Genomic DNA, 14,563 nt, shown 5'->3' with positions numbered 1-14,563 from the left:
ATAATACAGGATGTAACTCAGGATCAGTAATGTAATGTATGTACACAGTGACTGCACCAGCAGAATAGTGAGTGCAGCTCTAGAGTATAATACAGGATGTAACTCAGGATCAGTAATGTAATGTATGTACACAGTGACTGCACCAGCAGAATAGTGAGTGCAGCTCTGGGGTATAATACAGGATGTAACTCAGGATCAGTAATGTATGTATGTACACAGTGACTGCACCAGCAGAATAGTTAGTGCAGCTCTGGGGTATAATACAGGATGTAACTCAGGATCAGTAATGTAATGTATGTACACAGTGACTGCACCAGCAGAATAGTGAGTGCAGCTCTGGAGGATAATACAGGATGTAACTCAGGATCAGTAATGTAATGCATTTACACAGTGACTGCACCAGCCAAATGGTGAGAAGCAGAAACATTTAAGAAAGATTTATGGTCTATTTATTAGGCCTTTTCAAGTTACATAGGTCTACTTCACACATGTATTTTTGCATCATATTATTCTTCTGTCACCTCCAGAGCTGCATGCACAATTCTAAGACCACACTAATAATTAACAGGTTGTTTTTGAATTCTATCAACCTCTCCCCCCCAAAAAAAAAAATCATCACCAAAATTCATTTTATAGGCCAGCTTTTCTAAACTTCAGTATAATTCATGTAATTAGTCTTGTAGCAGTGTAGGAGCATGACTGCTGAACTGGGAAAGCTGGGTGATCAATCCTATGGGAGTGGCAGTGATGGACACCAAGTTGTGTTATTTGGAATAGAGCACAGGACTGAGGCAGGTGCAGCTCAGTGATCACCAGTGCAGACTGCAGAGGTGCAATACCAAACAAGACCTTTGATCTGGTGTGGCGCTGTATTTCAGAGAAAGAAAAAAAAAAAAAAAGAAGCAGCAAGTAGATTCTTATTCTTCTTCCTCCTCTATATGCTTCTCCTGGTAACCCATCATTGAGAACCCCTTTCCCAAAAACCGTGTGCACCAGTACAAGCTAGCATATATAAGATTGTATACAGAGTATACATTTACAACCATTGCCGCTTTGGTTTAATCATAAGACTGTCAGCATGCCAGACAAGCTTCATGCTTGGAGTTGTAATTTCATAGCAGCTGCTGAGAAACCTTTCATATTTAGAAGCTTTTGGAAAAGAATTCACTCCTTACTCATGTGTAGGTCGCTTTGTCATTTTAAAGGAAAAATATATAGTAATTACATTACATAAAATAAAAAAATACACAGAAAAATGGAAGAAAGAAGCAGCGTGTTGTCTGACGTCTTCATACCACCCCCCAGACTTCTTCAAAAGCTGTGCAGATCTTGGCACAGGTCAGGGCTGCGGACAGAGGATACTGACTGATGGACACACAGCGTTCTGCAAAATCTACGTTCACCTGAAAGATGAAGAAAAAAAAAAAGATTTTATAACTAAATTAATTTTATATAGACATACTGTCCGTGTTAAATGCGTGAATCCAGCGTTAGACAGAAAAGCTGCACAGATCTCGTATGTGTCACAGCTGTATCCAGAGCTGCCAGTCCTGAGGGCAAATGTCGGGGGGAAAGAGAAGGATCGGGGAATGTTGGCTGTTAATGTATACAGGCGCGATTTTGATATTTCTGCACAAATCACAAGAGAAAACCATATAGTAAAGACTCTCGGGTATAGATTTGCAGTTGCACAGCCTCATTGCTGCACTTCTGTCTATCATTTATATTACTGGCCGAACACTCACCGAGCCGTGCGCGAATGCCCCGATTACCATGATCATCGGCTCCTCGGAGGGGACGAGATCTCGCACACACCGAACACTCTCACCCTGAAAGGACGTGGCGATCCTCACACATCCGGCGGGGAGGTGATCTGTGATCGGGTTCTTAATAACCTGGGGAAAGCGGGAAAAATAATAATAATAATAATAATAATAATAATAATAATAATAATATATATATATATATATATATATATATATATATATATATATATATATATATATATATATATATATATATATATATACACACACACACATATACATATATATATATATATATATATATATATATATATATATATATATATACACACACACATATATATATATATATATATATATATATATATATATATATATATATATATATATATATATATATATATATATATATATATATATATATATATATATATATATATATATATATATATACATCTATATATATACACATCGGTGGCCCGATTCTAAAGCATCGGGTATTCTAGAATATGCATGTCCACGTAGTATATTGCCCAACCACGTAGTATATTGCCCAGTCACGTAGTATACTGCCCAGTCACGTAGTATATTGCCCAGCCACGTAGTATACAGCACAGAGCCACGTAGTATATTGCCCAGTCACGTAGTATATTGCCCAGTCACGTAGTATATTGCCCAGCCACGTAGTATATTGCCCAGTCACGTAGTATATTGCCCAGTCACGTAGTATATTGCCCAGCCACATAGTATACAGCACAGAGCCACGTAGTATATTGCCCAGTCACATAGTATATTGGCCAGCCACGTAGTATATTGCCCAGTCACATAGTATACTGCCCAGCCACGTAGTATATTGCCCAGCCACGTAGTATATTGCCCAGCCACGTAGTATACAGCACAGAGCCACGTAGTATATTGCCCAATCACGTAGTATATTGCCCAGCCACGTAGTATATTGCCCAGCCACGTAGTATACAGCACAGAGCCACATAGTATATTGCCCAATCACGTAGTATATTGGCCAGCCACGTAGTATATTGCCCAGTCACGTAGTATATTGGCCAGCCAGGTAGTATATTGCCCAGCCACGTTTGTCACAGGTAAAAAAGTAAAAAATAAACATATACTCACCTTTCCGAGGGAGCCCTTGTAGTCCACGGCAGGTTCCGGTCCCAGGGTTTGTATTAGCGCAGGACCTGTGATGACGTCGCGGTCACATGACCGTGACGTCATGGCAGGTCCTTCTGCCACCGGAACCTGCAACGGAAGATGGCAGCCGGCGCGAGCTGCTACGGAGGGTGAGTATAGCAGGTTTTTTTTAATTTTAATTATTATTTTTAACATTACATTTTTTATTATTGATGCCGCATAGGCAGCGTCAATAGCAAAAAGTTGGGGACACACAGGGTTAATAGCGGCGGTAACGGAGTGCATTATCCGTGGCATAATGCGGTCCGTTACCGCCGGCATTAACCCTGTGTTAGCGGTGACCGGAGGGGAGTACGCGGGTGACAGGCACTGACTGCAGGGAGTAAGGAGCGGCCATTTTCTTCCAGACTGTGCCCGTCGCTGATTGGTCGCGGCAGCCATGACAGGCAGCTGGTGAGACCAATCAGTGAATGAATAACCGTGACAGACAGAAGGACAGACGGAAGTGACCCTTAGACAATTATTATTATTATTTTTTATTATTATTATACATTTTTATAGCGTCATTTATTCCATGGCGCTTTACATGTGAAGTATATAATATTTTTTATTATTATTATCTTTTATTAACCTCATCCAGACATTGCAATGTTTCACAGTGTTCATTAGTAGGATTACAGTGATCTCTAAATTGTATATGGTTTGGGGGATTTTTTTTTTTTTTTTGAAGTTGAAAATGTTTTTTTTTTAAATCCCGCTTGCCTTATTTTCCAAGGCCGCAATGGTTTTCATTATTTCCAGTCGATGGATCTGTGTGAGGGTTTGTCTGTTTTCGCGTGGCGAGCAGACGTATTTTATTGACACCATTTTGGAGTAGATACGACGTTTAAATCACTTATTATTTCATTTTTTTTTCACGTAGTTGCAGCAACCATGAAACTGCAATTCTGACGTTTGAATTTTTTTTTCACATTAGTGAACGAGTTAATTAAGGTTTTCTTTTGATAGATCAGACCACGTGTGTATTTTTTGTATTACTTTATTTTTTAAATGGGAAGGCGGGGTGAGTTTCATTTTTTTTTTTTTTTTAAATATTTTTTCTGAAAACTTGTTTTTAAACTTTACCTATTAGCATTGCTGCGGTTAGAGCAGATCCTTACATTCTGAGGTTGAATCAAAGCAGGGGGACCAGACATAAGAAGTTATTGAGGGTCATTTGTCAGGAAGGTGTTACAAAAATAATAAGGGTATAAAATAATTAAATAAATTGGGAATGAGGGAAACAAAAAATATATATATATAGTTTGCGGCACAAAAAAAAAAAAAAAGCCTGTGTCCAGACGCCTGGTTTATCCAGGCATATGATTATCAGAGAGGGTAAGAACCAGAAAACTGGTGTCAATGTCAGACTGATGTCACAGGAGATTTGGGGGTTATGTGGTTTAGCAGGAGCTTTTTTGGCGCGCTCTCACCTTTAAGAGTTTCTGGGGTCCGTCGGCGGCTCTGACGCTCAACTTATGCAGCAATTGTACTAAAAGGGGAGAGAAATAATAAAGTCTGTAAACTGCGGCACAGACGATTCTACACAGGAGGCCACATGAGCCGCCACTTACCCATCAGGCCACAGAATCGGGGGAAGGTTCGGGGGATACGGGTCTGCGGGTTGACCTCGATGAGGACGTTCCTCTGTGTGTGGATATAGACTTGCAGTAATCCGGCGCGGTTCAGGGGACTGTCCAACAGCATCAGCAAACTCTGGGGAGATCAACGGAAGAGATAAGAAAAGTGTTACTGAAGGGGGCTGGCTTGGGAACAGAACTGCATTTACCTGCAGGCAGTCACTTCTCCCTAACATCAGTCTAACTTTTGCCTGGTAGAGCCCCAGCTGCAAGCCGAGCCCACCCCGCACCCCCAGGTTGTTCATTACATAGCCCCCGATACACCAAAGCTGCACTACACGGCCTACAATCATCTCTATTCTCCCACCATATCACCGCGGACCGGGCAAGGTCTCCACGAACATCCATGTGCTCATGGCCAGGTGGAGTGTGCTTTCTCTCACAGCGCATCCATGGAGCCATCATTATAAGCGTGCACCCTTACAGTCATCAGAAAATCACCTATTGTTTACAGCAATATATAGATTTTACAAAAAATAAAACGTAATTTCCCATTTTGACATTTCCCACTCAGGCTTTTAGTAGAGTCTAACTTTCCGGTCTTTCAGGAAATGGCACGTTAGTGATGAGTGAACATGCTCAGATCAGGTGTTATACGAGCATGCTCGGGTGCCACCTGAGTGTATTCGGCGTGCTTGAGAAATATGTTCGAGTCTCCGTGGCTGCATGTCTCATTAGTCTTGCAGCCACAGGGACTTGAACATATTTTTCAAGCTTGCCGAATACACTCCGTTAGCACCCGAGCATGCTCAGATAACACCTTATCTGAGCATGTTCACTCATCAGTAGCACATGTACATAAGCCACAATGGTCTGACCCTGACCCAATTCTTTGTATTGATGCATCCATTGAGCATGTGCAAAGGTCATTGTGAAGGGAGGGAAAGGGGGTGAATTGTGACATCAGCTGTTGTGAATGGTGGATCCTGTAAATTGTACTGTACATAGAACAGTTATCAGTCATTGTACAGGAGGAGGAGGAGGTGAGCTGTGACATCACCTATTGTGAATGGTGGATCCTGTGTTATCTACTGTATATAGAGGTGTTATCAGTCATTGTACAGGAGGAGGAGGTGATCTGTGACATCACCTATTGTGAATGGTGGATCCTGTGTTATCTACTGTATATAGAGGTGCTATCAGTCATTCTAAAGGAGAAGGAGGTGAGTTGTGACATCACCTATTGTGAATGGTGGATCCTGTGTTATCTGTTGTGAATTCTGCTCTTGGGCTCCCTCCGGTGGTTGTTGATGGTAATGCAGTTGTTCCTAGGCAGCAGTCTTGGACAGGTGTTTCTGCTAATTGCAAGTCTGACTGGGGTATTTAGCTTTGCAGGACTCATTAGTCCTTGCCAGTTGTCAATGTTCTATTGGAAGTATTGGTTCTCTGTCTGGCCTCTCCTGCTTGTTGCCCATTCAGCAAAGATAAGTGTCTGCTTCATTTTCTTAGTCACACAGGCTGTGCGTTTATTTTCTGTGCTGTTCATAGTTTCTATTTTGTCCAGCTTAGACTGTGCCTGTTGCTTTCTCAGTCTGGTTGGTTTCGCTGGAGTCGCAGATATACTCTCCACATCTTTAGTTAGGTGGTGGAGTTTTTGTATTTTTCTGCTGTGGATATTTTGTAGTTTTTGTGCTGACCGCTTAGTATCCTGTACTAACCTTTTCTATCTAGTTAGAAGTGGCCTCCTTTGCTAAACCTGTTTTCTGCCTGCGTGTGTCTTTTCCTCTCCAACTCACAGTCATTATTTGTGGGGGGCTGCCTATCCTTTGGGGGTCTACTCTGAGGCAAGATAGTTTTCCTATTTCCATCCTTAGGGGTATATAGTCCTCCGGCTGTGTCGAGGTGTCTAGGTTTTGTTAGGCACACCCCACGGCTACTTCTAGTTGCGGTGATAAGATCAGGGTTTGCGGTCAGTATAGTTACCACCTACTCCAGTGAAGGTTTTCACACTGCTCCAAGGCCACCTAATCATAACAGTACAACTGGCCAATAATGAGTTAAATGCATCTCAGAAGAAGGGAGGAAAGCTCTTGAGCCATTTTTTTTTCTTCAGCCTGTTTTGTCTTCTCCTCCCTCTTAATCTCTGGGTGGCTGAGGAACCTAATACTAGTATGAATGTTCAGGAATTAGCTTCTCGTGTAGACCAGCTTACTGCTAGGGTACAGGGTATTTCAGATTATATTGTTCAGACTCCTGCTTTAGAACCTAAGATTCCCACTCCTGATTTGTTTTTTGGTGACAGGTCTAAATTTTTGAGTTTCAAAAATAACTGTAAACTATTTTTTGCATTGAGACCCCGGTCCTCTGGTGATCCCATTCGGCAGGTTAAAATCATCATCTCCCTGCTGCGTGGTGATCCACAGGATTGGGCATTTTCCCTGGAATCTGGCAATCCTGCTTTGCTTAATATTGATTCTTTCTTTCAAGCATTAGGATTATTGTATGATGAACCTAATTCGGTGGATCAGGCTGAGAAGACCTTGTTGGCCCTGTCTCAGGGGCAAGAGGCGGCTGAATTGTATTGTCAGAAATTCAGAAAATGGTCTGTGCTGACTAAATGGAATGATGATGCTTTGGCGGCAATTTTCAGAAAGGGTCTTTCTGAATCCATTAAAGATGTTATGGTGGGGTTTCCCATACCCTCCAATCTGAGTGATTCTATGTCTTTGGCCATTCAGATTGACCGGCGCTTGCGGGAGCGCAGAACTGTGCGCGCTGTGGCGTTATCCTCAGAGCAGATTCCTGAGCCTATGCAGTGTGATAGGATTCTGTCTAGAACGGAACGACAAGGTTTCAGACGTCAGAATAGGTTGTGTTATTATTGTGGCGATGCTTCTCATGTCATTTCGGTCTGCCCTAAGCAGACAAAGAGGATCGCCAGTTCATTTACCATCAGCACTGTACAACCTAAATTTCTGTTATCTGTGTCCTTGATCTGCTCATTGTCATCATTTTCTGTCATGGCGTTTGTGGATTCAGGCGCCGCCTTGAACTTAATGGACTTTGAGTTTGCCAGGCGTTGTGGTTTTCCCTTGCAGCCTTTGCAGAACCCTATTCCTTTAAGGGGCATTGATGCTACACCCTTGGCTAAAAATAAGCCCCAGTTTTGGATACAGGTAACCATGCGCATGGCGCCAGCCCACCAGGAAGATTGTCGATTTCTGGTGTTGCATAATTTGCATGATGCTATCGTGCTGGGTTTTCCGTGGTTACAGGTACATAATCCTGTTTTGGATTGGAAGTCCATGTCTGTGACTAGTTGGGGTTGTCAGGGGGTTCATAATGATGTTCCTCTGATGTCAATTGCCCCTTCTTCCTCTTCTGAAATTCCGGAGTTTTTGTCTGATTTTCAGGATGTATTCGATGAGCCCAAGTCCAGTTTCCTTCCACCGCACAGGGACGGTGATTGTGCTATTGATTTGATTCCAGGCTGTAAGTTTCCTAAGGGCCGACTTTTCAACCTGTCTGTACCTGAACATACCGCCATGCGGAGCTATATTAAGGAGTCTTTGGAGAAAGGGCATATTCGTCCATCTTCTTCACCGTTGGGAGCGGGGTTCTTTTTTGTTGCTAAAAAAGATGGTTCCTTGAGACCCTGTATTGATTATCGCCTCTTAAATAAGATCACGGTCAAGTTTCAATACCCTTTGCCTTTGCTTTCTGATTTGTTTGCTAGGATTAAGGGAGCTAGTTGGTTTACCAAGATTGACCTCCGAGGGGCGTATAATCTTGTTCGTATAAAGCAGGGTGATGAATGGAAAACTGCGTTTAACACGCCCGAAGGCCATTTTGAATACCTTGTGATGCCATTCGGGCTCACTAATGCTCCATCTGTTTATCAGTCCTTCATGCATGATATCTTCCGGAGTTATCTTGATAAATTCTTGATTGTATATTTGGACGATATTTTGATTTTTTCCGATGATTGGGAGTCTCATGTGCAGCAGGTCAGGATGGTATTTCAGATCCTTCGTGACAATGTCTTGTTTGTGAAAGGGTCTAAGTGTCTTTTTGGGGTGCAGAAGGTTTATTTTTTGGGCTTTATTTTTTCTCCCTCGTCTATAGAGATGGATCCGGTTAAGGTTCAAGCCATTCATGATTGGATTCAGCCCACATCCGTGAAGAGCCTTCAGAAATTTTTGGGATTTGCTAATTTTTATCGCCGTTTCATTGCTAATTTTTCCAGCGTGGTTAAACCCTTGACTGATTTGACGAAGAAGGGCACTGATGTGGCGAATTGGTCCTCTGCGTCTGTCTCTGCTTTTCAAGAACTTAAGCGTCGTTTTTCTTCTGCTCCGGTGTTGCGCCAACCGGATGTTTCTCTTCCGTTTCAGGTTGAGGTTGACGCTTCTGAGATTGGGGCAGGGGCCGTTTTGTCTCAGAGGGATCCTGTTGGTTCCTTGATGAAACCGTGTGCCTTCTTTTCCGGTAAGTTTTCGCCTGCGGAACGCAATTATGACGTCGGCAATCGGGAGTTGTTGGCTATGAAGTGGGCGTTTGAGGAGTGGCGACATTGGCTTGAGGGAGCTAAGCACCGTATTGTGGTCTTGACCGACCATAAGAATTTGATTTACCTTGAGTCTGCCAAACGGCAGAATCCTAGACAGGCTCGATGGTCCTTGTTTTTTTCTCGTTTTGATTTCGTGGTCTCGTACCTTCCGGGTACTAAGAATGTTAAGGCTGATGCCCTCTCTAGGAGTTTTTTGCCTGATTCCCCTGAGGTCTTGGAACCAGTCGGTATTTTGAAGGAAGGGGTGGTCCTTTCTGCCATTTCTCCTGATTTACGACGGGTTCTTCAGAAATTTCAGGCTGACAAAGCTGACCGCTGTCCTGTGGGGAAACTGTTTGTTCCTGACAGATGGACTAGTAGAGTGATTTCTGAGGTTCATTGTTCCGTGTTGGCTGGTCATCCTGGCATTTTTGGTACCAGAGATTTGGTTGGTAGGTCCTTTTGGTGGCCTTCTTTGTCACGTGATGTGCGTGCTTTTGTGCAGTCCTGTGGGACTTGTGCGCGGGCCAAGCCTTGTTGCTCCCGTGCTAGTGGGTTGCTTTTGCCATTGCCGGTCCCTGAGAGGCCCTGGACACATATTTCTATGGATTTTATTTCCGATCTTCCTGTTTCCCAGAGGATGTCGGTTATCTGGGTTGTTTGTGACCGATTCTCTAAGATGGTTCATTTGGTGCCTTTGCCTAAATTGCCTTCTTCTTCTGATTTGGTTCCGTTGTTTTTTTCAGCATGTGGTCCGTTTGCATGGTATTCCGGAGAATATTGTGTCCGACAGAGGTTCCCAGTTTGTCTCTAGGTTTTGGCGGGCCTTTTGTGCCAAGCTGGGCATTGATTTGTCTTTTTCTTCTGCATTTCATCCTCAGACAAATGGCAGACTGAGCGAACTAATCAGACCTTGGAGACCTATTTGAGATGCTTTGTGTCTGCTGATCAGGATGATTGGGTGGCTTTTTTGCCATTGGCCGAGTTTGCCCTTAATAATCGGGCTAGTTCGGCTACTTTGGTTTCGCCTTTCTTTTGTAATTTTGGTTTTCATCCTCGTTTTTCTTCTGGGCAGGTTGAGCCTTCTGACCTTCCTGGTGTGGATTCTGTGGTCGACAGGTTGCAGCAGATTTGGGCTTATGTGGTGGACAATTTGGTGCTGTCTCAGGAGGAGGCTCAACGTTTTGCTAACCATCGTCGGTGTGTTGGTTCCCGGCTTCGGGTTGGGGATCTGGTCTGGTTGTCTTCCCGTCATGTTCCTATGAAGGTTTCTTCCCCTAAATTTAAGCCTCGATTTATTGGTCCTTATAGGATTTCTGAGATTATTAATCCGGTGTCTTTTCGTCTGGCGCTTCCGGCCTCTTTTGCTATCCATAATGTCTTTCATAGATCTTTATTGCGGAAATATGTGGAGCCCGTTGTTCCCTCTGTTGATCCTCCGGCCCCTGTGTTGGTTGATGGGGAGTTGGAATATGTTGTTGAGAAGATTTTGGATTCCCGTTTTTCGAGGCGGAAGCTTCAGTACCTTATCAAGTGGAAGGGTTATGGCCAGGAGGATATTTCTTGGGTTTTTGCCTCTGATGTCCATGCCGCTGATTTGGTTCGTGCCTTTCATCTGGCTTGTCCTGATCGGCCTGGGGGCTCTGGTGAGGGTTCGGTGACCCCTCCTCAAGGGGGGGGGGTACTGTTGTGAATTCTCTTAGGCTCCCTCCGGTGGTTGTTGATGGTAATGCAGTTGTTCCTAGGCAGCAGTCTTGGACAGGTGTTTCTGCTAATTGCAAGTCTGACTGGGGTATTTAGCTTTGCAGGACTCATTAGTCCTTGCCAGTTGTCAATGTTCAATTGGAAGTATTGGTTCTCTGTCTGGCCTCTCCTGCTTGCTGCCCATTCAGCAAAGATAAGTGTCTGCTTCATTTTCTTAGTCACACAGGCTGTGTGTTTATTTTCTGTGCTGTTCGTAGTTTCTATTTTGTCCAGCTTAGACTGTGCCTGTTGTTTTCTCAGTCTGGTTGGTTTCGCTGGAGTCGCAGATATACTCTCCACATCTTTAGTTAGGTGGTGGAGTTTTTGTATTTTTCTGCTGTGGATATTTTGTAGTTTTTGTGCTGACCGCTTAGTATCCTGTACTAACCTTTTCTATCTAGTTAGAAGTGGCCTCCTTTGCTAAACCTGTTTTCTGCCTGCGTGTGTCTTTTCCTCTCCAACTCACAGTCATTATTTGTGGGGGGCTGCCTATCCTTTGGGGGTCTACTCTGAGGCAAGATAGTTTTCCTATTTCCATCCTTAGGGGTATATAGTCCTCCGGCTGTGTCGAGGTGTCTAGGTTTTGTTAGGCACACCCCACGGCTACTTCTAGTTGCGGTGATAAGATCAGGGTTTGCGGTCAGTATAGTTACCACCTACTCCAGTGAAGGTTTTCATGCTGCTCCAAGGCCACCTAATCATAACAGTTATCTACTGTATATAGAGGTGTTATAAGTAATTGTACAGAAGGAGGAGGTGAGCTGGGACATCACCTATTGTGAATGGTGGATCCTGTGTTATCTACTGTATATAGAGGTATTATCAGTCATTGTACAGGAGGAGGAGGTGAGCTGTGACATCACCTATTGTGAATGGTGGATCCTGTGTTATCTACTGTATATAGGAGGCGTTATCAGTCATTGTACAGGAGGAGGTGAGCTGTGACACCACCTATTGTGAATGGTGGATCCTATGTTATCTCCATTATATAGAAGTGTTATCAGTCATAGTAACATAGTAACATAGTTAGTAAGGCCGAAAAAAGACATTTGTCCATCCAGTTCAGCCTATATTCCATCATAATAAATCCCCAGATCTACGTCCTTCTACAGAACCTAATAATTGTATGATACAATATTGTTCTGCTCCAGGAAGACATCCAGGCCTCTCTTGAACCCCTCGACTGAGTTCGCCATCACCACCTCCTCAGGCAAGCAATTCCAGATTCTCACTGCCCTAACAGTAAAGAATCCTCTTCTATGTTGGTGGAAAAACCTTCTCTCCTCCAGACGCAAAGAATGCCCCCTTGTGCCCGTCACCTTCCTTGGTATAAACAGATCCTCAGCGAGATATTTGTATTGTCCCCTTATATACTTATACATGGTTATTAGATCGCCCCTCAGTCGTCTTTTTTCTAGACTAAATAATCCTAATTTCGCTAATCTATCTGGGTATTGTAGTTCTCCCATCCCCTTTATTAATTTTGTTGCCCTCCTTTGTACTCTCTCTAGTTCCATTATATCCTTCCTGAGCACCGGTGCCCAAAACTGGACACAGTACTCCATGTGCGGTCTAACTAGGGATTTGTACAGAGGCAGTATAATGCTCTCATCATGTGTATCCAGACCTCTTTTAATGCACCCCATGATCCTGTTTGCCTTGGCAGCTGCTGCCTGGCACTGGCTGCTCCAGGTAAGTTTATCATTAACTAGGATCCCCAAGTCCTTCTCCCTGTCAGATTTACCCAGTGGTTTCCCGTTCAGTGTGTAATGGTGATATTGATTCCCTCTTCCCATGTGTATAACCTTACATTTATCATTGTTAAACCTCATCTGCCACCTTTCAGCCCAAGTTTCCAACTTATCCAGATCCATCTGTAGCAGAATACTATCTTCTCTTGTATTAACTGCTTTACATAGTTTTGTATCATCTGCAAATATCGATATTTTACTGTGTAAACCTTCTACCAGATCATTAATGAATATGTTGAAGAGAACAGGTCCCAATACTGACCCCTGCGGTACCCCACTGGTCACAGCGACCCAGTTAGAGACTATACCATTTATAACCACCCTCTGCTTTCTATCACTAAGCCAGTTACTAACCCATTTACACACAATTTCCCCCAGACCAAGCATTCTCATTTTGTGTACCAACCTCTTGTGCGGCACGGTATCAAACGCTTTGGAAAAATCGAGATATACCACGTCCAATGACTCACCGTGGTCCAGTCTATAGCTTACCTCTTCATAAAAACTGATTAGATTGGTTTGACAGGAGCGATTTCTCATAAACCCATGCTGATATGGAGTTAAACAGTTATTCTCATTGAGATAATCCAGAATAACATCCCTCAGAAACCCTTCAAATATTTTACCAACAATAGAGGTTAGACTCAACGAGGTTAGACTCGTTGAAATCCTGCCCGAGTTTGCAGAAATACTTCTTTCACAGGACCGCTGGGGCCTGTGACTGGCTGCAGCAGTCAGATGACCAGAACAACGCATCATCAGACGTGTCGTTCCAGTCTCAGGTCTCAGCAGGCCTCTGACAGAAGCACGGTGACGACATCACTGTGCTAAACCCACAATGGTGACAGCAGCTGAGCGCGCCTCATTTTTAAGTCATCAATGTCCACAAGAAAGTTCTAATAAAGCCGGACAACAGTTCTAAGGTACAAGACAATCTGCTCCTCAGACTCCGGACCTGTGAATCAATGGCTTCTAAGTCTGGGCTCCTGCTAACACTGGGGGGGGGGGGGAAAGGGGGCACCATACTCCTCGTCCACAGTCTGGAGACAACCCCTTTAATAGGAAACTGTCAGCATGTAGATGCTCCCGATCTCTATCCTGCCCTGTGAAGACAGAGAGGACCCCCAGCGGCTCCTGACCACGTACCTGGTGTGTGATGTCCGGCCGCACCTCGCCGGGGTCTCGCCCATTCTTTACCAGGATGTTTTTATGTTGGTCACAATTTAATAATTCGTAGGTTTTTCCCACCTGAAAGAAGAAACGATGATGGTAAAAATCGGAGCGCAGCCTCTGCACATCCAGGAAGAACTGTCATAGGGATTTTAATGCAGTCCAGGTCTTTGAGGGGAGAATTACTGAGTTGCGCCCAACCCCAGGATGACAATGGTTGCAGGTGACAACATATGGGCCGATCAGCTAATGAAGAACTACAACTCACAGTATGTGCTGCCTGCACTGGAATGCTGGGAGTTGTAGTATCAGGATGACTGGAGCCCAGCGCCACAGAGGTCTCACAGTCTATACCGATTGGACGGTATCGTTGTAACACCAGTGATCCACATTGGTCTCTACAATGGATCCACAGGATCCTGTTCAGTCATCAGGTTTCCTTACCTCCCCTCTAACTGTAATGGAACATTCCAAGCAATATCACAGCTCCATTGTAATGACAAACGGACCAAACCACTGTGCTAATTATAGGGGCTCTAAACTTATGCACGACACTATAAGCCCAAAAATTTATAACCGCTCCACAGACTGAGCTCACATCCACCATTGCAGAGCCATGCTGATACTTCTAGTTCCTCAAACACCTTCATATATTACCCGCACAGTCTCCAGACTGGCTCCCTCCAGTAACACGATCAGCCTCTTGTTTTTCTTCCTCTTTACTGGCGGCCCGTCTTCTGTGTGATCTACACTCGTGTGCTCCCTGCGCGCCGCCATGTTTTGTATGGTTTAAGTGTTGCGGATGGGAAATGCAGC

General features: G+C 43.9%; 1 protein-coding gene across 1 annotated transcript; it reads right to left on the bottom strand.

Moving 5' to 3' along the window:
• Window positions 1-1,182: 1,182 nt before the first annotated feature.
• EMG1 (EMG1 N1-specific pseudouridine methyltransferase) lies at window positions 1,183-14,560 on the bottom strand. Its single transcript, XM_069754173.1, has 6 exons — window positions 14,405-14,560; window positions 13,724-13,825; window positions 4,529-4,670; window positions 4,388-4,446; window positions 1,746-1,895; window positions 1,183-1,403 (listed from the first exon to the last, which is right to left on the bottom strand). Exons 1-6 carry the CDS (start codon window positions 14,522-14,524, stop codon window positions 1,290-1,292), a joined length of 687 nt encoding a protein of 228 aa, XP_069610274.1. The 5' UTR covers window positions 14,525-14,560; the 3' UTR covers window positions 1,183-1,289.
• Window positions 14,561-14,563: the final 3 nt, after the last annotated feature.

Source organism: Ranitomeya imitator, chromosome 2, assembly GCF_032444005.1.
Source record: "Ranitomeya imitator isolate aRanImi1 chromosome 2, aRanImi1.pri, whole genome shotgun sequence".
NCBI lineage: Eukaryota > Metazoa > Chordata > Amphibia > Anura > Dendrobatidae > Ranitomeya > Ranitomeya imitator.
This window is presented reverse-complemented; position numbering and strand designations above follow the sequence as displayed.

Bases quoted from the DNA above. Each gene is read 5' to 3' on its own strand.
- EMG1 (XM_069754173.1), bottom strand. From the start codon at position 14,524: ATGGCGGCGCGCAGGGAGCACACGAGTGTAGATCACACAGAAGACGGG. The intron at 13,826-14,404 runs GTAATATATGAA...TTCTTCTTTCAG, and splicing joins CCAGTCTGGAGACTGTGCGG to GTGGGAAAAACCTACGAATT. The intron at 1,896-4,387 runs GTGAGAGCGCGC...CGCTTTCCCCAG, and splicing joins GACCCCAGAAACTCTTAAAG to GTTATTAAGAACCCGATCAC.